This window comes from Manacus candei, unplaced genomic scaffold (genome assembly GCF_025592945.1).
Source record: "Manacus candei isolate 608988 ecotype Guabito, Panama unplaced genomic scaffold, ASM2559294v1 h1tg000056l, whole genome shotgun sequence".
In the NCBI taxonomy this organism is placed as follows: domain Eukaryota; kingdom Metazoa; phylum Chordata; class Aves; order Passeriformes; family Pipridae; genus Manacus; species Manacus candei.
This window is the reverse complement of record NW_026138104.1, coordinates 11,577,251-11,601,279: the sequence shown is the minus strand read 5'-3', so window position 1 is coordinate 11,601,279 and position 24,029 is coordinate 11,577,251. Positions and strand designations below refer to the sequence as shown.

The window sequence follows — 24,029 nt, the reverse complement described above, 5'->3', positions numbered from 1 at the left end:
GGTGTGTATTTACCTTGAGGTTGACTGCAGACCTCACAAGGGTGTTTAGATCAAGCTGTCACTGGCTTTGGAGGAGGCCTGAAACTGTAACAAGTTGACATTATTTGTAATTAAACTATTTGGAAAATTTTAAATAAAACTTGAGTCATTGTCTCTGATGGTTTGATCTGGATTTTCCCCCCTTCTTTATTAAGGATTCTTTTATGTGATCTCAAAGAAGTTAATGCAATTCTGCTTCTCAAAATACACATATAACTATTCATACTAAGTTTCTTTTAGCTACTTTGTGATCTGCATATCATTTAATGAATTATATGAGAGAGAACTACTTATAACTTTTTTTCCTGCTATCATGAAATTTAGAGTTCACTGTGAGGATTCTGAGGACGACCTTTGCATGTAACTCTAGGCTGGTTGCTGTTCTTTGCTGTGATTTCAGTGGTCAATACAGTTTTTAAGAGGCAGTTTTAAAGACACTGCTGCAAATGACTATTAAATGTTTTCTAGCATTGAATTCAGGAGTTCAGGGATTAAACAAAGTCTTTGGAGAAATGGATATATATCCATAAGTTACATCTGTCAGAGATGCAAGAGTATGCATGGGCATAATATTACCTAAAAATTGTAATAAAATTACTAATACATGTATGTGCTTAAAACCTCCTCTGTAATATAACTTCTTAATAGTACTTGTGTGTGCATGGTTCTGTTTATTACAACACCTCTAAGAAACTAAAATGTATGTAGATGGGACAGTTGAACTACTTCTAGCAAGAAGATTTTGTGTAGCCTATGACAATATGTGGAGTTGATAATCAACACTGTAGTCAACTGGCTGCATATAAAACTATGTTTATTACTGTACTGGAAAAGGTAGGGGAGCAGAGCCACAGCTTTTTCTTTCAGGTGTATTTACCTGAAATCAGTGTATTTACCTGGAATTTTAAAGACTTCTGACTAAAATCTTGAGCACATTGACCTTTTAGAAGCTATAAGCTCGTGCAATACAGTACACATTAAAAATAACAACAGTCTTCTTTTGGTACATGAAAATAAAGAAATACAAGTAGTGACTTGTGGTTCAGCTAAACAAAATGACTAAACTGATCTAAGAGTTTACTGATGCCAAAAAAGAGCAGGCTGTGCTCTACTACCTTTCATGTGCTGAATTAGGTGCTCCTCTAGTCCCTTAGTGAACCAACTCAACTGCTAATATGACAGAAAACCATCTTGGCTGTTATTTCTCCAGACTGGCACAATGAGTCAATTCAGCAAAGAATTAGATGAGTGCCAAAGCAAAGCAAGAGAGAGAGAGAGAGAGGCCTGTGACTGAGCAGAAGGGAGCAGGGTTAGCCCCCTTGAATGGCAGAAATTCTTAAATCATGTAAGCCTGTCTTGTCTGACTGCACTAGTTAATATAGAGTTCTGAATATAACACACTTTCTCCCCCCTCCCTCTAGCCCAAGCACTCCTCCTACAAGGCAAGCTGAATATCAACTTAAGCATTTTTGTTCCAACACAAAAGGAAGCCGACAAGATCTTGAATTGTGAGAAAATTCATCTATGAAATTCTTAAGCAGAAATAATTTGGAAGTTATTCAGGTGCTATCTCAAATGACAGTGTGATTAGTACAGACTAACCAGGAGAGGCTTCTCTGCTAAAGATAACTAACACTTTCTAACTAACTGAACCTATTCCTGTCTAAGCCGATACATTATTTATACCATTTGTTTGAAATTAAAGCTATTGGAAGTTAACTTTTTAAAAAGTATTCAGAATGGGCTCTTCTAATTGACAGTAAATTCTCTAGTTAATTTGCCTCAAAAGACCTTTGGTTTGACAGAGCAGAGCAGTTCTTTTGAATGATGGAATCTTCTTTTAATAAATCCAGTATTTATTATTGTACCTTAAATTTTAAAGATGTTCTTTGAACTAGTAGTAGTACACTGTACAACACATGTTGGACTTCCACTGTTAGCTTTAGTCTTAAGACAGGAACAATATGGAATTAATATTAAGCAGCACAACTTCCTTTAGCTTGTGTTTTGTAACTTTTTCCTTTTTTTTGATAAAAGAAACTTGTCATCACCTAAATTAGTGGAACTCGTGTTTCTAGCACTTTGTTTTTATCCATATTCCTCACCAAACATCATCATTCCCTCGTATCCTCCCAGATATCCTGTGATATCCCTTCAAACTGTGCAGCATTTGCTATGTAGCTCTAAGCATCCCTATTGCTTGCTGACTACTGCCAAGAAGGAAGATGTACATTTGATACTCTACCTTGATGGAGTCCCCTATTTCATTTTAGTTTTGGCAGTTGCTCTTACTACTACAACTTTCATGAAAGTCATCCTTGAAACTTCTCAAATTTTGTTGAAACTAGTCATTTGCATTACAAATTGCTGGGAGCAGAGCACCATTGGTGTAAATAAAAACCTGAAGCTGCTGCCAGACCAGGCACAGCCTATTCCATGCTGCACTTGTTTTCCTTTATCACCTTCGTGCAATCTGACTTCTGCTTCAAAAGCTTGTTTCCTCCCTTCCAGCTCTTCTGGGGAGCATGTCTCCTCTACTTTTACAGCTTTTTCTTAATAATGTGTTGTCCTTCAAATCCCCTTGGTCTGACCATTGCTGCCCCCTCCCTTCCCCCATCTGCCTGGGCTAAGGTCTGAAGTGGCCTGTGAACCGAGCAGAGGGGAACTGGGACTGGAGCTGTTGTTGCAGTAATGCTTCCTGTGTTTGTCACCAGTACCTTTCCAGGTCCAGAACCCTGCCTGTTAGAGCTGAGCTGGACTGTCTCTTGCTAGAGCCCTGCTTTGTAACATGCTAAACTCTTAGTTCTGTGGCTTCTTGCACTCCATGACATAGCACTGTGTTCACAGGCTGCATGCATCCTGCAGCTTTCCATGCTCCTGGACCCCTCCAGGCTGGAGTTACATCCAGGCCCAGGGCAGGTGTTTCACTTCTTCCCTTCTATGATTCTGTGCTGCTGCCTCTGCCATTGTAAACCAGACCTGTCGAGGGATGTTGGCACGGATGCAGGGTGTGATTACATGTACCCAAACTCAGATTTGTTCTGTTGGTTCAGCTACCACAACCAGAGGAAATCTTGCTGTTCCCTGGGCGGAAAAATCAGACCATCCCTGATGGAACCTGTCAGTTCAGTTCACTTATAATGGGTGATGAAGCTGCATAAACCATACTGTCACTGCTCATAATCTGTTAGAGAGCTAGTTCTTTACACCTACCGTGAGCCCAAGTTTTCAGATCTTAGACAGCAGTTGTGTTTGAAAGCAATACCCATAATTAACAGTGTTGTGAATGTATGAAGATGGTCTGATGTGTGTAGTAAAATGACTGCTGGTATGGCTGTGCTGGTAAATCTCCCCAGCTCATGGGCATCCTCAGGAGTTTTTTTCAATTACAAACCGAAACAAATGACATGAGCAAAATTACTTCTCCCCCACACCACCCCAGCCAGGATGGGTGTATGGTAAGGCTTGGGTTTGAAGTATATTTTCATTGACTTTACCTTTTTTTTTAATCAGTCATGTAAATGACTCTCCTATACCAACATAAGTTTCTAATAGAGAACTCATTTTGTCTTTTTAGTGCAGTCTAGGTAAAGTAGAAGTTCTTACTCTATATACATGCATATATGTGTACATACATATTTTAAAAAGAAAAACCTTTGAAATTACAAGTGCTTATGCTTAAGTGTAAATATACTTTTGTAAATCATATTTTAGTTCTACTTAACACCTTAGGTGTTAGGGAATATTTTTTTACTTTGTTGCAAAGTGCATATGAAAAATGGTCTTTTTTAGAACTTTTCATGTCTTAAGAGAAAGTCCCTGCTGTTCTGAGTGCGGGTCTGTTATTTCCAGTTTTGCAAAGGACTGAGCACCAATGTTTTTAGCATGCAAAACACTTGTTTTAATTACTTTTATTTTCAACTGAATGGAACTCAATATAACATTTTCTTGAACTCCCTGGTTTGAAGCTAATAAATTGACTGGAAAACGTAAGGTTTTCCTTTTCTGATGTATGATTAAATATTGTGACAATGTTCCTGGTCTGTTATTTGTTCCACTTGAGGTCTACATGTTGGATAGTAGATATTCAGAAAAGAAAATAGCGTGCTTCTTGCTGTGATGCTGGTAAAAGCTGTGGATTGTTTTTGGCAGGGGCAAGAGTGTAAAGGTAGTCTATATAATAAAGGCTACAAATACAAGATGGAACTTACTGTATCTTTTGAACTACTTGCTCAGAATATGTAATTTGGAATACTTATATCCTTAGCAAACACTTGGAAATTTCATGACCTGTAAATGCTTTTGAATTACTGTCTCAACAATTCAAACGTATATTAGAGAAAGAAGAGTGCATTTTTTATTTTAAGATAAATCTTCTTCAATTTTGCCAATTTAAGCAGAGGAGTTTACTGGAAAATGTTTTCATCCAATTTTATTTCATTCAGCTATCAGATGAATTACACAAGATACCTGCATTTTCATAAATGTTTGCTTTGCCTATTTCAGTGATCGCTGTGGAGAAGACCCAAACCAGAAAGTAATCCATGGGGTTATTAACTCCTTTGTTCATGTTGAACAGTATAAGAAAAAATTCCCCCTAAAGGTAGATACATATTTCTGATTCTATGTTTTTAATTTTGAATGTTAAGCCAGTGTATGCATTATTTGTCCTTTAAAAAAAATTCTCCCTTCTAGTTTTATCAGGAAATTTTTGAGTGTCCTTTTCTGAATGAAACAGGGGAGTATTATAAACAAGAAGCTTCAAATTTATTGCAAGAGTCAAATTGCTCACAGTACATGGAGAAGGTAAGACATTCTTTGGTACACATGCAATAACTAAAATCTAGTATTATCATTTTACTGATGATACATGTTTTCCTCTACAGTTATAGTTGTTCTTTGTTATGCTTTCATGCAATACTTTTTGGTGACATGGTTAATCTGAACATAAACTACAAACCTTGCTATGGATGGATGGTTGGCATCAAAATATATCATAATAAATAATAAATTAGCAGCATGTAAAGTAAAAAAAAAAAAAAGACAAAAATAAAACACAGATCAGGTTGATCAGTATTACTTCTTCACTTCCTTGTTTTCTTTCAGTTTGGAGTAGCATAAGATGAGAGTTTTTGCATCATAGTGGTTAAAGAAGACTTTAGGTTGTTACAGAGCATTATTAAAAATTACATACTCTGAGATGGATTTTCTTTTGTTTTGCTGTGTGGTGTATAAAGTCAAGTAGTTTAGCTTGTAATTCTTATACCTCGTTTGAGAAAACAAAGATTAATACAAGACTAGGAGTCAGTCCTTGGTGCTATACTGTCCACACTACTAATATAGAAAAGTTGAGGAGAAGGCTGTGAAATTGCTTTTAACCATAAGGAGCATAAGCTAATGGTTGCACACCTGTGGTGAAATTTAGGGACAGGCTAAGACTTCAACTAAACCAAAAGCAATGCAGATTAATTTTGCCTATTGTTAACACTCTGCAGCTGCACTGCTCTCCCTAGACTCCCCTCATATTCACAGGATGTAAGTGCTTTTATGTGAGCATTCATATGACTTATTTTATGATGCCTATTTCCTTCCTGTACCTATTGAGCAGATGTTTTATGTACAAGCAGATGGATTTGGAGCAGTAAAGTGGTTCTTATAGTCTCTTATAGTTAGGTATTGTCATAAAACTTTCTCCAGAAAGAGCAAGGAGCGTGGTAAGAGAAATGGGGGAAAACTGGTCACAAAGTTGAAGGGAAAAAGAAGTTTTGAGAACTACTGAAAGCTGCTAGTCAGTATTTAGAGTAGATTATATTATTTCAGCAATAGCCTGATTCAAAAGAGCAAATTTAATTTTTTGGCATCCTGCACACGTTCTTTTGTAATTTTTACTTATTCTTGTGTTTCATGTTACATACATATAGTGCTGTATATTCTGTTTCTATTTTGGTTGTTAGTATTTCTTCAGCTCTCAGTTTGAACACTTGTCTGCAGGTTTTAGGTAGATTAAAAGATGAAGAAATGAGGTGTCGGAAATACTTGCATCCCAGCTCATATGGCAAAGTGATTCATGAATGCCAGCAGAGGATGGTAGCTGATCACTTGCAGTTTCTACATGCAGAATGTCACAATATTATCAGACAAGAGAAAAGAAGTGGTAAGTCTGTAGTCACAAAAAGCATAAAATGGTTTTTGTTTTATTCATTTAGCATTGGGATTTCCTATCTTGTTTTCAATGGCCTTCTGTGCACTTAAGTACTTTCAGCTAACGTTACTTACCTAGAAATCCTAATTCAACCCTGAATGACGTTTTCTTTTACCATGTAATTAACTTTCATTCTTCCAAATATGTAGTCAAAACCTTCTTTTTACTGTTAACAACCCTACTTTTGGCCAGTGCTCTTTCTCTTTCCTTGTCTTAGCTTAAAAACGCACTGAAGTCCTGTGTCCTGTAGAATTGATCATATTTTATGTTTGTGTTTTCCTTTGTAAACCAATGACTCTGTCTTTACAGATTTCTTCATCATTAATTGACAGGTTAGGATTATAGAATATTTTGGCTTCTATTCACAACCACTTTTTATTGTCCTGAATCTTTTGTGACCTCTTGTCCCAAATCCTTTTTAAAGAAGGAGATGTTCTTATAATTAGATTCCCTACCTGACTGAAAAAAAGTCTTCCTGATGACTACTACATGCTTCTTACCCTTGAAAGAATGCTTATTCTTGCATGGAAGGTGGTATCTATTATGTGAGACAAATTATTTTTTCACAGCCAAACTCAAATTGTATCTAATAATAGTGTTCAGTTTCCAGAGTGTTTTCCAAGTTTGATCAGAGCTTGGATCTGTTTTTTAGCAGGGGAAGGGGGGAGGAATAAGAAAATCATAAAAATAGCAGTTGCTTATTTATAGCTTTTCTAACCTGAGAAAAATTTCAAGCCACCACTGGCACAGTATTTCTCCATACTAACCCACCTCTCTTTTTGGATTCTCTCCTAAAGAAGCAGTATTGGAAGAGTGAGTTAGTCACAGTGTCAGGACTCAGTAAATACTGGTATTAGCCCTACTCTTTACTTTTATTATTTTGTCAGTGATCCAGTGTATGTTAATTTTTTTTTCAAAACAGTCTCGTTTCAGTCTTTAAGAAGTTCTGTGTGAAATTATGATACTATATTAAGTGTCAATTTTCAGTTGTTTCTAACCATATTCTATAAAAATGTATCTCTGTTACAGACATGGCAAATATGTATACTCTGCTTCGTGCTGTGTCAAGTGGTTTACCTCATATGATTCAGGAACTACAAAACCATATCCATGATGAGGGCCTTAGAGCAACCAGCAATCTTTCTCAGGAAAATGTGAGTTTCCTCAGGCAGCTGAAATTACCTATTTGATTAACAGTCTTGATTAATTGTTTGCTCTTTTCCTGTTAGTCTATTCTGGTTTTTTTCAATTTTGTCTGTATGAAATTAGTTTGGGACATGATGGATAACTTGTAACCTCTGATCAGCGTGGTTAACTGTGTGACACATGTCTGTCCTGAGAGTTGATTGTTGTGATCTAACCAGAAACAACTGCAGCTAGATATTTCTCATTGTTGCTTGTTAAATGCTGTCAGGGCAAGTAGGTCCTTTTGTTCTGTGTATGTATTTTTTCCTGAGTTTCTCTTAAGTCAGTGGCATTTGCTGTTCTGGTATATTAGGAACCAGTGATTCCATTTAGTTTAATTATGTAGTATTTGTAAAGACTTGACATCCTGCCCTGGTTTCAGTGTGATGTTTTTCACTAATAGCTTTGTAGTCTCATATTTTTATGTAGTTTCTGAAAATACTCTAGCTTAATTATTTTACTAAAGTGCATTTTCAGTTCATATGTATTTAAATTACTCAATTCCATGTTTGTTCCTCTCACATTGCTGTTCAGACACAAACAACAAGCTTTCATTTGACATTATGTTTGTACATGTGTGTACAACTTGCTCACTTTAGGATGGTGACTTTAGCCATCCAGTGTTTGTATCTACAATAATACATAAATACAAGCTGTTGTAAATTCACTAATTTATTGACTGCACAGGAGTGCTTACTCTTCTGTGACTCCTGTGTGCATACAGAAAATGGACTGAAGTCTTTAGTAGTATATTTTGCTTTCATATTATTTGTAGATTTATTGAGCTTATTCTTTCAAACTTACAGGGTCTACACAGGGAAATAAATACAGAGCCATGAGGGTGGTGACAATTCACAACCTTATGTAGATAATTTCACAGTGTCTCTGTAGGGGCTCCTCCAGCTCCTGTCAGTCCTCTCTATACACAGTGGGATGCTAAAACGTAGTGCATGAAATTCAATTGATAACTGGCCTATGGAGGAAAATGTAAAGGGATCATCCAGATTTTGTGTCTCTGAAGTCAGTGTGTAGGAGAAGCAGCCGTTTACTTACTTCAGTTGCATTTTGGCTTGATTACTGTATTTATGTGTTAGCATTAATGGTTTTTGGAAAGGCTAGTAAAGGATTTTAGGGTATGATCCAAAAAATTAGATGACATGAGAGCAGTATAGACCCAAATCTATGTTGGATAGCAGGACTGTAAATGTAACGTGGTCTTTTTATTTCCAAAACATGCTCTAGAACAGTCGTGTGAGAGTACAGCAGTGCAGAACCAATCCTCTCAATGTCTTAATCACTGTGGCATTAACTTTTATAAAAAAGAGTAATTAGGAAAAAATCTACAACTAAGGTAGATATGTTTATATGTAGATAATACTACTTTTCTCATTAACTTGCTTTCTGTTTCATTTACCTCCCTTTAGATGCCAACTCAGTTTGTGGAGTCAGTTTTGGAAGTACATAGTAAATTTGTGCAACTCATCAACACTGTTTTGAATGGTGATCAACACTTTATGAGTGCCCTTGACAAGGTAACTTTTACTTAAGTAAACAAGGGATTGGAAAACAAAATTCGGGACCCTGCTTCAACCTCTCCAGAATTCTTCAGAGCATCAACACATGTTCAAAGATAGAGTTTTTATGCAGTTTTTCTAGCTTAGAAATGCAATGGAACAAAAGACAAGCCAGTGTTAGAGGGAAAGATATGTACAGAGGAAACCACTTTAATACTTTAATGTTTTCAGAAAGAAAGGCCTTTCTTTTCATCGCATTTCATAAGACAAAAAGGATGCTGACATATTTAGTGTAAATGTAAGTGCAGATAATAGACAACTTGTGTTTGGGAGGTTTGGTAATTCTTAAATGCATTTGAACTTGAATTTGCTTCCTGACATAATGTTTGACTCTGAGTGCTTTTAGTATTACTTACATAGAATATTTGCAGTCAACTTGAAAAATCTAAACAAAGAGTATCTGAAAACTTAAATTACTTCAATCACTGTCACAATAGGTAACTTTTTGCAGGAGAGAGCTGCAGTTGAAGTTAAATAATAAATTTAGGGAAAGAGGCTTGCTGCTCTTTTATTTTAACATAACGGTTCTAATTTTTATGAAGTTTAATAATAATAATTATTGATTTTAACTATTAATTGTAAGTATCTTTCCTGTCTATAATTTCCTGTCATGGGATGTAGACATATGGTTCATTGCTCTTTTGTGGTGTTTATAGTAATTGCAGTTTGTAATCAGCGTCCTAGTCTAAGCTTTGATAATTTTCAGCCAAGGTTAGTATGAAAAGGCATAGTGAAGAAGGTACCAATAATAGCACCAATAGTAGTTACCCATTTGTATTTGTGATATGGAGAAAATAACTATCATTTTAAAACAAATACTTATCTCAGTGCCAAACACATTTCTGTCTCCCCTGCAATTAACGTCACGTACCAGAAGGTGGAGTAACACGAGATTGACAACTACCTTTGGCAGATAGCAACTTAGATTTTGTTACATATACATCGCTTTTTCACTTCAGTGATCATTCTTACAATAAATATTTAAAATATTGATCTCGTTAATTTTTCATGGTGGAGATAAAAACTGCTGCCTCCAGTTTTATTGCAAAAAAGTGCTCCAAACTTCAAAGTTTCCTATTCCAAGTCATGCATTCCTTTCTCACAGGGGTTCTAGAGACCTACTACCAAGTTTTGAAATGTTGATGTATTGTACAAAAACGTTGGTTGTCAGTTCATCTTGATAATAAGAACAATATTTTCCTTCCATAGAGGAACTGTAATTCCTGGGAACTGTAATCACGCAGTATTTTTGGTTCAATGTTAGTTTAAAATGTTAATTTAAATGCGATGTATGGTTTAGAAACTCGATTATTCTAACATTTTTTTTTCCATTCTAAACTTTCATTATCTTATTCCTTTTCTTTTTGTCATATTCAGGTTTTCTTTAGCCACCATATTGTTTGTACTGTACTGCTTCAAATTTCTACTTTGAACAATATTTTTCTCCTCTTTAGTCTATCAAAAAATCCCACAACCAAAAGAACTTTTAGTTTTTACTGTTGTGAGCACACCATATATGCTTTTCAGTTCAAGATACATGCTATCCATATAATCTACTGTTGTTGTGCTGGTGTTCAAATCTGCTTTATCTGCAATTATTCCTAAGCCTCTTCCCATCCATACTTTTGCACCGTAATATTGCTGTATTCAAAAATCTTCATACTTCTGCAAAGTTTCTAATCAGAACTTGATTTGTTCTCCCATTTTCTGTAATTAGCTTCTGTTCCTCTACTCTTTCCACTTTTACTTAACTCTCAACTTAAACATGTTTAACAATAAAATTCTCCCAGGGCAGTAATTGAAACCTTTTTATTCGTTGTTTCTTTTTTGATCCCCCTTTGTGTAATTCAGTTTTATAGTGTCTCAGATGGTCTTTGCCTTGAGCATTTTTTTTTGATTTCTTCAAATCTCATAAAAGAAAAAGGTGTAAGTCATTTACAATTTTTCTCTTTGCTCTATGTTCTTATGTAGGCTTTGACATCAGTAGTTAACTATAGGGAGCCCAAGTCGATCTGCAAAGCACCTGAGTTGGTAAGTGATACAAGTAGAAAGTAAGAATTCTTGTTTATAATTGTCAAATCAATTGGCACAGGGTCCCTCACATGAATATCCAATTCTTACACTGGGTCACCTTCAGGTGTGTATTTCAGTAGTAGCAGTTTAACTTGCACACACGTTTTGTGGGTGTGCAGAGTTGTTATGGTCCTGTTTTTTGATATAGACTGTATTTTCTGCGGATGTACAATGTATAGTTTACCCATGAATACAGCCTTGTAATAGAATGTGAGACTGTAGACTGTGACTTATTTCACATTTGAACTTTGTGTAGAAGTTTGGAATACCTTGGCATACATTTGTTCTCAAGCTTGACAGGTAGATTTGGGTTTGATTTTTCTTTTTCTAATTTGAGCTGGCCAAGTACTGTGACAACTTGTTGAAGAAATCAGCAAAAGGAATGACAGAGAATGAAGTGGAAGACAAACTTACAAGTTTCATTACTGTTTTCAAATACATTGATGACAAAGATGTATTCCAAAAGGTAACTTTTTATATTCAATAAAGGTTAAAATATTACATTTAAAGCATACTTGAAGCATGCGATTATGCTTCTTAACATCCTCATATCTGGTTTTTTTTTTCAATGCAGTTCTATGCCAGAATGTTGGCAAAAAGATTAATTCATGGTTTGTCTATGTCTATGGATTCTGAAGAAGCCATGATAAATAAACTAAAGGTAACGTAATATTCTTCTAACACAGAATGAACAAAGGAATATGTAGTGTTGAGAGGGAGCAGCAGAGGGTGCCAGAGGTAACTTATCAGTCAGTAGGTCTGTTTCCAATAGCTGAAAGGAACAACTAGTTTTTTGGTAGTCTATGAAAGATATATGGCCAAGTATCATCTAGGGATTTGAGATTTTTATAAGGTTTTGGGTAGTTTTATTAGATGGGTTCAAATAATTCATATTAACATTATAAATGTACCAAGGACTTTCATAGACCATGTCTGTCTTTCAGTTTTATAGGATAACATTGTTCATGTAGATCATTGTGTATAGAGTGAAACTAAGATAAATCTGGTAATTTTATTTTACAATGTTTGTTTTCTATTGTAACTAGTGTTTTCTGTAAATGTAACAACACTTCTGCTGACTAGATTTTCATATTGTAGTAGTGAGTGGGCATAATTTATACAATAAGGACTGTTTTCACTGTGAAACCTCTTACAATATTTCTTCACAGCAAGCCTGTGGTTATGAATTTACCAGCAAGCTCCACCGAATGTATACAGACATGAGTGTTAGTGCTGATCTCAACAATAAATTCAACAACTTTATCAAAAACCAGGACACGATTATAGATTTGGGAATTAGCTTTCAGATATATGTTCTACAGGTACTAATGTATGTTTATTACTACTGAGTTACTTGTGCTTATTTTTTATGTTTTGATAACAAATGAACAATTTTTCTAACTGTGAATGCTTCTTTGTATGGAAACTGATGCCTTGTGATTACTGTAGGGTAATACTTATTTTCCTAGTGTTACTTTTTAAAATTAACCCAGTAGCTCCCTAAACAGTAGTGATATAAAATGTCTTGTGCTTTCAACTTCAGTTAATACCTCACTGGGGTGTGCATAAGGAGCAGTAAAAAATGAGCAGTAAAACTTCTGGGATCAATTGATTGTCTTATGACATAATGTACACTATAGATCTGTTTAAGAGTGTTATTTTTTTCTTAATGTATATGTTGTCTGAAAATGTTAATGCTTTTATTTTTTCCCAATATCTTTAGGCTGGTGCATGGCCTCTAACTCAGGCTCCTTCTTCTACATTTGCAATTCCTCAGGAACTGGAAAAAAGTGTACAGATGGTAGGTTAGTAGGAGGCTTCTTGTAAACATGTGGAAAATGTAAAATAACTCCAAATAAAAGATCATCACTCGAACAGAGAAAAACCTGAGCTGCTTCGTTTTGTTTGTAAATTGTGGATATCCTGTTTCCAGTCCATAGGAAATGTGGAAGGGTCACTCAAATACCTTACTGAATTTATGTATGTATTTGCATAGCTTTTCTTTATTTTTAACATCTCTCTTCTACACTTTGTGATTGCTGAGGGAGATGTTAATAAATACAATTAAGTCAACTAGGTTGGTTCTTTCTTTAAAACCAATTCCTAATATTTAAAGAAAAGAAGATTCTGTTTCTAATATTAAATATGAACAGATATAATAGCAGATTAAGATGCAAATACAGGGGTTTTGTCCTGTATATCATAGGAGCTATTCAAAATCAAGCTTTGTGCAAACTTCTTTAAGGCTAATTTTATGATTTCTCAAAGCAATAAAGGTTTTACTTTGGTCAAATATTCTTTTCTTACGTGATTATTTCTACTTTGTAGAGGTAGGTATTTTGTTGTTTTTGATTGTATTATTGTGTTCTAAATGTTACCTGTACAATGTGCGTTGATCTTTTTTAAAGTGTATTTAATGGTGAAGTACAATTTACACAATAAAAATTTTGTATTATTGGACATAACAGATTTTTAAAAGCAGTTTTTATACCTTAATTTACTATCTGATGTAAATTATAATGGTAAATGTCTGTTTCTGTGGCGAGGGAGCTTTTTCACATATTGCTACTGAGTTTTAGAACTATTTATTCTGCTATATTTCCCCTCTAGTAGGTGGCACTTTTAGCAATATAATAGTTTCCAATTCACACTATGCAGTCACCAGAAGGTGACTGATGAGATTTTCCTGTTCTTTGTGAGTTCAAAGTAGGAGTATTGTCAGTTGTGTCTCAGTTGGAAAATTGTTACAGGCTTCTGTATCAGAAGCAGCTTAGAGTCTGGGTTGCTTGCCTAATTTCACTGTTTTGCCAGTTTAAAGGAGCAAATTTAGTCATAGCTAGAGTCATTGCCCTAAATTATAATTTCCTAAGGCAATAGAATATGACTTTAGGGGGGTCTTTGAAAATTGTCTGACAATGTATTTACTGTTAAGTTTCATCATTTGACCCATAGAGAGAGAATTCTCTCAGGATTCTGACCAGGATTTAGAAAGAAAAAAACCATTTTGCAATTGCACTCCAAAATATGTGAATAACTGGGCAAGCTGTTTAGCAGCTTTTTCTGAGACTGCTGGAGCTTCCTGTAAATATATATTTCTCTGAATGGTGTACATATACTGGTATTCATACTGTGTAAGCTTGTGGGTGGAGAAACACCCGATTCTTAAAGAGGTCAAAAGTTCCTGGTTTTGTGTTTTCCTTCAATGTTAATCAGAGTTGCCAGACCAAATTGGAATAAGCCAAACTGATGTGTACACAGTGTTGGCTATGGGGGTTTAGAGAGTTTGATCCTGTTTTAGGTAAAGGTTCTTTGAATCTGCTTAAGTTTTTCTCATTACCAGAGGTGGACCTTATCAGGATTCAATCATCGGCATGTTCCAAAGGAAAATGCTGTCATGAATTGATCTGCAATGTTTGCATCCAGTAGGGTGAACATAAAGCCAGTATTTCTTCATTAGGCTGGTAGGGTGATAATAAACTATTATAAGTAGTTACATGTGTGACTAATTGAAGTTCATTTTGTTTTGCAGTTTGAATTATTTTACAGTCAGCATTTTAGTGGAAGGAAGCTTACTTGGTTACATTATCTTTGTACAGGTAAAAACAAGTGCTTTGCTAAACTTATGATCTATACAACTGACAGTTATTTGCTAGAAGTCCTTTTCAAATGGCAACAGACTGTGGAGTTGGAACAATATTTTACCTATAAAGTCAACACATTATTTTGCATTATAAATTAATTTAATATTTACTACATAGTATTTCCAAAACTTATGTTTTGTAAACTTGCGTGTGTTACCTGTGATTTATTAAATCCAAGTAAAACTAGAGTTGTATGTTCTTAACTACAAAACAGCACTACAGAACTGCTGAGTTAATAAAAATTGACCTGGAATTGTTTTTGTAGTATAGCTGTCCCTTAGATAAATATGAAATAATTTTAAGAATGCATATTATACTGTTTTAATCAGGTATGTGAGTATCTAAGTAAACAAGTATTTATATTTACTGTATGGGAGTACATGTTAACATCTTAGAAGATATATATAAAATTATAGTTTATTTTAGTAAGTGTCAGTAAATCATGTTTTATTTCAAATGCTTTCAGTATCAGACTTTAATGGCTGAGCACCACAGCATATTACATGAAGATGAAAAACCAGACTAGCATACAATATAATGTTATGAAAATCTAATTGGAATTTCTATTTTTATTATTATAAATTATATTGCATTGTTCAAAACAGTATTGTTTTGGTATTCATAGTTAGTCAGAGGGGTTTTTTTGTTGTAGATCACATTCTGTAACTGTGAATTCACAACACCAGTTGTCATCATCCCATTTCAAGTGTAAAATGGAAGCTTGAATTGAATGTCTGGAAATGTGTGAGGAGTTCTGGTAGTTAAACTTCAGATGACTTTTCAGCACCTTCCATCAGTTTATAAAATACTGTTGTATCATTACAGGTGAAGTAAAAATGAACTATTTGTGCAAACCTTATGTAGCCATGGTCACAACATACCAAATGGCAGTGTTGCTTGCCTTCAACAACAGTGAGACTGTCAGTTACAAGGAGCTTCAGGACAGCACACAAATGAATGAGAAGGAACTGACAAAAACCATCAAATCTTTGCTTGATGTCAAAATGATAAACCATGACTCAGACAAGGTATGCCGTGATGATATACAAGAGTTTCACGTTTTCAGTCTTGTCATTCTGATATTTCTTGAGGGCTTGTTTTAATATAAAATAATTCATTGTTTAGTCTCAAAACTGTATTATTGACCCTTGTGAACAATTATAAATTTGTATTTTTAAGGAAAGAGATAGGAGGAAGTAGACTGTCTGCCATATAGGCTTTCCATGCCTATAGCAGCATGGTCTGCTGAACAGATAATAAAACTGGGACTGTTTATTGCTTCTGTTGCATTTCATACATATGCCTTTAGACTCACCACTGTTGGAGGGGAATACACCACTTTTGAAGTTGTATTGAATCAGGGGAAGGAGCCTGAGTTGTAAACCAGAATCTTACAGCTATCCTAAAAAGATATTTGTGGGATTAAGAGACTGAAAGCAGCAGCAACGGGGTTCTTCCTTGCTGACAGATTACAGGAGATGCAAAGAGAGCAAGGAGGGTTTAGGCTGCATTTTACCAAACTTATCATTCCAGGAGTTTCATGGAATTCCAGTAATATCTGAGCTTTGTTTGTGATTAAGGCAATGGTTGATAAAGGTTCTGTTTCTGACTGTCTCGTCCTTCTGTATGGCCTTTGTGAAACCAGTTACCCTTTTTCCCATACAGCGAAGGACACAGAGGTCTGTTAAGTAAGAAACATGACAGAAGTGCCTGTGCATCCTGTACAGACATTAGCATGTGCTTCCAGCTAGCCCAGAAAGCCCACTATTCAGACAGTATCAGACAGAAGGTACAGAGATAAGCTGTTCAGTTCGCTTTTGAGAAGAATTCTAAAGCTACTCTGATGGCAGGAAAATTTTAAGAAAGGGGAAGTGAGATTACAAGGAAGATCTGATGCTTGGCTAAAGCATAGGACATGCTTCCAATGTCTAGAAATGAGCTCAGGTTGGAACAATAGCTGGGAAGATGTCTGTTAAACCATGAGTCAAATAAAACACTGGGAGCTATTAAAGAAAACAGTGAAACTTTTCATTATCTTAGGAAATTGCCCATTGTTTAGAGGATTTATCTTTACTTATGTCTGTTGTATAAGGTTTGCCCAGTTCCTTTAAGGATATGTTATTGAAGAGGGAATGATACAGCTTTCCAACCCTTTCACCCTTTAATGTTTACCACTGCATTTTCTAGCTCTTTGCCTTTCAAACTATTGTATTCAAGCATCTTTGCTATTTCTGTTTTCTTTGCACTCACTCCAGTAATGCGATAGTAGATTTGTAGACAGCCTATCAGATTACTTATTAAATAAACAAATGAACTTTAGTGGCTTAAGCAGTGGAATTCAATATACAAACTTCTCTTAACCTGTATATCTGAGTGTTGTGGTTTCACCCCAGATGGAAACCAAGGCCCAACAACTATTTGCTCACTCCCCCACCAGGAGGATCAGGGAGAGAAGCAGAGGGGCGAGAGGTGAACACCACAAGCAGCTTTTGGCAAAATCTGTATTTGTCCATTAGAATCATGCTTTTTAATTTCATGCTCCATACACAATTTATTTTGGTTTATATTCAACTGTGTAAGGAGAATAATGCTAAAATTTAATGTTAGCCTATTTTTTGTTAGCTTATTTTTTTAAAGCTGTTGGTCTTTCCTGTTTTGTGTTAAAATTTCTATACTATACCTGGTGTCCTGGTTTTATTTTTATTTTAGCAAAGAATATTTGTTGCAGAATATAAAATTAGAATTAATACTGTTTTGAGTGCATATTTAGTTAAATATTGACTGTGTTTACTGAAATATTTGCCCTTCAGACAGTTTGGCAACATTATAAGGTCTCAGAAGTCCAGTAACTTTATTCTGCTGGAAATTGCTAGTACTTCTACAGACTCTTGCCTGGAAACTGCAAAGATCAATCCAGTTATCTTGTTAGTTGAAAGTAAAGGTGTTTTGATTGCAAGGAGTAGTTACCATTTATTGAAAGAAATGGACTTTTATGTGTGGAAAAAAATTGAGATTCTGACAGGAAAAAATTAGAAACACACAGATGCTGCAGTTTTTCAGCTGTTTCTGCTATAATATTAAAAAAAATGCTTAGATATTTTTCCTTAAATTCTGGGAGACAACATTAGTAATAATTGTAAAAGCAACAGCTCCTTCTCGACGTTCTGCCATAAATAAATGCAAATCCTGCTTTCTCTGCAGGAAGAAAATGAGTTAAATGGAGAGTGCTTGCAACTAAATAAGATGTCAAAGTATTAAAAAAGAAATTGCTTTAATCATATTGACTTGTTAACAAAATTAATGTATGATAGAATTCTTCATAGTGTTTTCTGAAGTAGACGACTTCTAGGTTAGTTAAACTGTAGCTCAAAAAATTGATTTGGTTCAAGTGGCATTTTAGAATTTCCAACTACAAATCTGAAATTGTTTGTATGTATGTAAGACCCTAACTGTGACTTTTCAAAGTAAATTGCTACCGTTTTCTGGTTCTCTTTCTGATTTTTAAAAGAGATTCTTTATTGCAGGAAGACATAGAGACAGAGTCTACGTTTTCATTAAATATGAACTTCAGCAGTAAACGAACAAAATTTAAAATTACAACATCAATGCAGAAAGACACACCACAGGTGAGTATTCTTTGGTGTTTCTAGCTCAAACAGCTTAGAAACTTATTTCTCTAAAATGGAATTTATTGTGTTAGTCTGGTGTAAGCAGATGTAAGATTCACCGAGTAAGATTTACATAGCCATAAAGAAATTGTGTGAGTTTAAAACTTAAGCACTGCAATTTTTTTTGTACTTAAAATACAGGCAGGAGAAGATAAAATAGGGAACAAGAAGGCAGAAGGAAAAGATAAACAAAATGTACCAAAAGGGATTGACATTTAGCTTGTCTTATGAGACTTTTTTGTTGGTGGTGTTATCTCATGAGACTTTTTTATTGGTGGTGTTTGCAAAAGCAACTTATTCCAGGAACAGCAGAACCAATCAAATATTTTCCTATGATTTTTGTCTTTCGGCAAGTAAAATTAACTCTTGTGTTGATAATCCTGTATCTCCTAAGACATAGGATTTTGTGCAAGATATGTATATGCTGCCAAACTCAATACATTATAGTAAATTCTGCCTGCCTTTCTCCCTAGCAGAATTGGTGGTTGGGATGCCTGTCCTACCTTCCTACTGACTTTAAAGAAACCTCGTATTCTTGATTTATGGAACTACTTTGCCTGGAATTGAACTTCTCCTGCATTTTTGTATTAGTTGACCACTTTTAGTAAAGTAAAATGTGTAGGTTCCAGATCCTTTTATGAAGTGTTTATTGGTCGTACTATATTTTAAACATTAATGTTCTTGCTATATCCCAGGAGATGGAGCAGACCAGAAGTGCTGTAGATGAAGACAGAAAAATGTATCTCCAAGCTGCTATAGTCCGTATCATGAAAGCACGTAAGGTGTTGCGACATAATGCTCTAATTCAGGAGGTAAGAGAAAGTCCTCCTCTTCAACTTGATTTGATGAAAATCTTCTGGAGAGTTGGGTAAAACATCTGACCACAGAACTCTCCTGTGCTGAAACTAATACCCCAGTGAAATTAGTGAGGATTTTCTTGGGATCTGCTTTGAACTGCAGTACTGGAGCACCAGCTGGGATCCCTCAGTCTTGTAAATGTGTCTTACCACTAAAACATTAAGTGCTTGCTCTTTCCTCTTGGCTGGTTCTATGCTAACAGATACTGTATCCTATACGAAATGTTGCCAGAGCTATAGTTACAGTTGAAAACCTGAGTATGGATATTCTAAGTATGGAATTTGCACAGAAGCACCTAGCCAATTTTTAGCTCTTATAATACATGGCTTAAATTTTAAAAGTTGTCTGAGTATGAAGACATGCACTTTTTAACCTCCCTTTTCCATTAGGTGGTACAGTTCTCTAGATTTTTTAGATTCTGGATTAATGATCTGTGAATTGTCACAGGCTGGCTGGGAAGGTAGTGCTATGTCATTGGTTTTTCTCCCATTTTTCCATCTGTCGGTCTCCTGCCTAATTGTATTTTTCGTTCCAACCTTTGCTCCCACCAGCCGGTTCCCAGTTTTAGTTTTCTCAACCTTCCAAGGCATTCTTTCTTCAATCTAGTTCACTCTTGTGTCCCTGAGCCTTGCTGGAAGCCTCAGAGCAGACTGGTGGGAGGAGGAATAAAGATTCCTGCTTTATTCAACCGTTTTGAGGATGGAGGTGGAGAAGCATTGAGTAATTTGTGGTGATGGAGGAAATAGTTTAGTACACCCACCATTTAATTTTTATTTCTTAAAAAAAAAATAAGCTGGTACAGAGAGTTTGTAAGCCCAGAACTTGCAATGTGAGATATCTTAAAAGTTTTGGATATTGAAGTAGTGCTTGTACACAATTACTCTTAGATTGAATATCTAAAAGGTAAGGCACCATAGGTCCTGATTCTTCTCAAAATCTTTGGCTGTTTGGTTTCCTGTTATTTAAATCATCCATGCAGTTATGATGAAGTCCTGTAAGAATTTACAAATAAAACTAGAAAGGCAAGCCTTGTTTCGTCTTTGAAAATATTTTTCTCCCCACTCAAATTATTAGAAAAAGATTCCAAAATGTACTTTTCTTGACACCAGTTCATAAGGCTGAAATAGATTACAAATTTTTATGTTTTGGAAACAAATCCTTTCTGGTTGCTTCTTCCTTTGTTTAATGGAAGGGCCACTATCTTATGTGCCTCTGCTGTCTTTTGCTCTTGCAGTGGTCTTGCAGAATAGTCTATTAGCATCAGGAGCCTTTTCTTTAGCTTTTCAAGAAAGGGAGATATTTTGATAGTTACTCAGTTAAAAACTAAGTAGTGAGTAAAGTTGCAATATTGTTACTAATTCTGGTGACGTTGTTACTTTTATCATGCTGTTTATGTACATGCATAATGTATTCACTTAAACTTTCCTGTCTGACTTCTTGAATACAAATGAATCTTTTTAGAAGGAGTCTGTGTACTACAAAGAGTTAATATTTTCTCACCTCATTAATATTACTTTTTTTTAGCTATAAGGGTAGGATTATATTGTTGTTAGATATATGATTGAGAGACTCCTAACCTTAATGTAGTTGGCTCTGATTTTAACAGTTAGACTACAGCCCCACACATTTTGTTTAGGGTGAGGTGTCCAAGAAAACAGTCAAGGCCCCTGGTAGACCTATATATGTCAGCAAATGGTCTTTGTCTGAATTGTTAATTGTGTTAGATATGCCCTGATAATTTCGATTCTAGCTCTATGCTGCAGTGCCTGCAGGACGAGGTAGCTTTTCCCATAAAACAAGTAAGTCCATGGATGTAGTGGAGGGGAAAGGTCAGTGCAGTCGTTCCCAGAAAAGTTTTTATTCTGACCATAGGTATTTCTGTCTATCCTTCTTATTTGTATTACCTTTGAGGAAACAAAAACAAATCAGAAAAAGCCCTTAGCAATACAAACCCTTTTGTTCTCTCTGTCCTAAGTAAATACATGAAGTATGATGATGACAATCAGTTTGAGTGTAGGGCTGAAGTTAGGTGAAACCTGAGCAGATGTATTAGTTTGTTAGCACCCGCTTTCTCCTCATTTGTGCTACTGTGGAACGTACCAGACCCTTGGCTGCAAGCCCAACAAAACTCGCTCTTTTGAGCTTTTTGTTTGCTTTGCTGGGTGAGTTCCACCTGGTGAGTTCTGTTGGCTCACAGAGGGCTCCAGCAAACTCTAGAACTGGGACAAAGCCAACTGTGAGAAGTTGTAAAGAAAACAGGAAATCCAGCTGAAATAAAGATCACTTTCTTTACAGAAGAAATTCAAAACTACAGGCAAAATATATTGTGACATTTGAGTAGTAAGATATTTTGTTTAAAAAATTTTTCAAGTTCTAGATTTGCATGATCTGTTACTACTCACGATTTCCTCTTCTTCTCTACAGGAGAATGAGCAAAACTGAGAACTATCAAGAGAACTAAAGTTTTGCCTGCAGTGGCAGTTTCTTCCACAATGCAAATATAGATTTGTTTTTACAGTAAATAAATTTTTACTGCATGTATTACAAAGTTCCAGCTTAGGCAGATGGAACTCACCAAATTGTGTATCTGTCTTCAGTGACTGAAGGAATAGAGGTTCACCCTGATTGTCTCCAATTGTATAGGAAAGGAGATCAGTGGTAGCGGAACTCCACTATGATAATAGTGAACAGATGTGTTTATATTAGATTAATTTTTAACATGGGTATTTGTGTTCATTTGTACTGTGACAAATGAAGCAAGCAAGAGAAATGAAGAGATCTGGGGAACATGCAGCCAAACTAACCAGTGAGCTCAGCAGTCAGTTTCAGTGTCCTGACACTAATGCATAAAGATGCTTTCTTGATTGTTATAAGTTGACTACTCCAGGGTTATTTAATTCTGTGTTTAAAAGAAAAGCATACTGAATTTGCCTTAAAGCCCTTAGCAAATATTTAGATGCAGTTTTTGACTGTGAAAACCAAAACTAACACAAAAACTATGTCTTTCTTTTGCAGGTAATCAGCCAATCAAGAGCTAGGTTTAACCCAAGTATCAGTATGATTAAGAAGTGTATTGAAGTTCTGATAGACAAACAGTACATAGAGCGAAGCCAGGCCTCTGCAGACGAATACAGTTATGTAGCATGATGTTGCTATCCTGCAGGTATGATTGTAAGGAGATCATTGCTGTCACTGTTTGGTGTGTTCCTGTGGGAAGAGGCAGGCCTGTGCCTCCATAATTGGTCACTTGGCAGCCCCTGTTTTTCTGCTGTTTACAACATCACCAGTGCCATGTCATGAGCGTCAATGAAAATGCCTATAGATATTTCAAGCTCATGTCATTATGACATTTCTTAAAACTTTACTAAAAGAATGAGTGAAGTATTGCTGAAATGTGATGAATTGGTTGGGTACCATGCTTTTTTTTTTTTTCCCCCTCCCCTTTCACGTTTGCAGTTGATGTTTTTTAATGTATCTTAAGACAAAGTAAAAAAAAAAAAATCACACAAAAAACCTAAATATTGTAATATGACAGATAACCTAATAATTGTATCTACATTAAAATGTAAAAAAAATGACGAACATGATACTGCTGCTTGTCAAATAAAAAAATAAAGTTATATAATGTGTCTCGAATGATTGTAGAGCTGGATATAGCATTAATGTCTGTAAATATTATTCAGGCCTGAAGAGTAAAAATAATGTTATGTGTTTGGGTTTTGGATAACCTCAGAAGTAGATCTGACGTAAGAACTAATTTATATAAAACTGAATACCAGGTATGTCATGTTTGATGTGATTATAAAAAAAATATTTATGGTTAAGTGCACATCTTGTTTTCTTGAGATTAGGCTGATTTACATTCTTAGTGCCTGAAGGCCTACTCTGTGTCTGTTAATCTCGCACTGTAGGAATACGTTACAAGAGAAAATAAACTGACACTTGAGGGGATTTAATAGTGTAGTTCACAAACAGTTAGGAATAGTTATCACAAACGTCAAAGATATAGTTCAGTGGCTTGTGAAACCACCTTCTTAATGGGAAAACATATACCAGACTGGTAACTGAAAACTGTTTTTTTCACTAATGTATTAGGTAGAAACACTACACGGAGATCGGTACCTGTGTTTGTTTCCACATAAGCCCGTGCAGCCTCTTGACTCATATGGTTGTTTTGATTGTGTTTTGTTTTCCTCTACCCCAATTAGATTTCCAGCTATTTGGGTGGGACAAGAGATCCACAGGCTATTTCATGTCCTGTATTGTTCGTCAGGGTTGGCATGGTGACTGTTCACTCTCACATAAGCCAAGTATAATTTTATAAGGTACTAGCTCTACCACTGGAAGTAACTGGAGTTTAAGAGCATTGAGAGTTTGAACACACTGAATCCCTGCTGCAGAAAAGAGCTTCCTCGTGGCTATACTTGCAATTATGATTGATAGGATAAATATTAAGTTAACTTTAAATGTTCTATTTTTGCCAAATTTTATTTGTGTGCATATGAAAATATATATGTAGATATATACTATTTGCAATATTTTTTTAGATTGTGTGATAACACTTACTAAAAGTCCACAGATCAAGAATTAATTTTAGAGAAAAAAATCCCTTGGAGGGAGCTTTTTCCTTTTTTGTTTTTCTAGTTCTTCACTGTATGAAAGGTTTCTCTCTAACCCTCAGATTATTGCTGTCTCTTATTTCTTAAGTGGCATTGCATTCATATTTTATCTGGAGGATATAGGAAACTTTCTATAATTAACTAGGAAATGCATCAAGAAATGGTACTAT

The 24,029-nt window shown here is 35.4% G+C and overlaps 1 protein-coding gene across 3 annotated transcripts in view; it reads left to right on the top strand.

Annotated features, from left to right (window-relative positions):
* Positions 1 to 23,069, top strand: part of CUL2 (cullin 2) — a 45,687-nt gene extending 22,618 nt beyond the window's left edge. For 2 of the 3 annotated variants that reach the window (XM_051802383.1, XM_051802382.1), the window contains exons 7-22: positions 1,461 to 1,547; positions 4,546 to 4,642; positions 4,735 to 4,845; positions 6,031 to 6,193; positions 7,271 to 7,395; positions 8,851 to 8,958; positions 10,972 to 11,031; positions 11,411 to 11,539; positions 11,648 to 11,734; positions 12,243 to 12,395; positions 12,797 to 12,874; positions 14,603 to 14,669; positions 15,540 to 15,742; positions 18,239 to 18,340; positions 19,078 to 19,194; positions 22,256 to 23,069. In XM_051802383.1, the coding sequence (XP_051658343.1) occupies positions 1,461 to 1,547; positions 4,546 to 4,642; positions 4,735 to 4,845; positions 6,031 to 6,193; positions 7,271 to 7,395; positions 8,851 to 8,958; positions 10,972 to 11,031; positions 11,411 to 11,539; positions 11,648 to 11,734; positions 12,243 to 12,395; positions 12,797 to 12,874; positions 14,603 to 14,669; positions 15,540 to 15,742; positions 18,239 to 18,340; positions 19,078 to 19,194; positions 22,256 to 22,387 (1,819 nt within the window). In that variant the 3' untranslated portion in view covers positions 22,388 to 23,069. The remainder of the gene's footprint in view (positions 1 to 1,460; positions 1,548 to 4,545; positions 4,643 to 4,734; positions 4,846 to 6,030; positions 6,194 to 7,270; positions 7,396 to 8,850; positions 8,959 to 10,971; positions 11,032 to 11,410; positions 11,540 to 11,647; positions 11,735 to 12,242; positions 12,396 to 12,796; positions 12,875 to 14,602; positions 14,670 to 15,539; positions 15,743 to 18,238; positions 18,341 to 19,077; positions 19,195 to 22,255) is intronic. The other variant, XM_051802384.1, reaches the window with a different exon arrangement.
* The last annotated feature ends 960 nt before the right edge of the window (positions 23,070 to 24,029 follow it).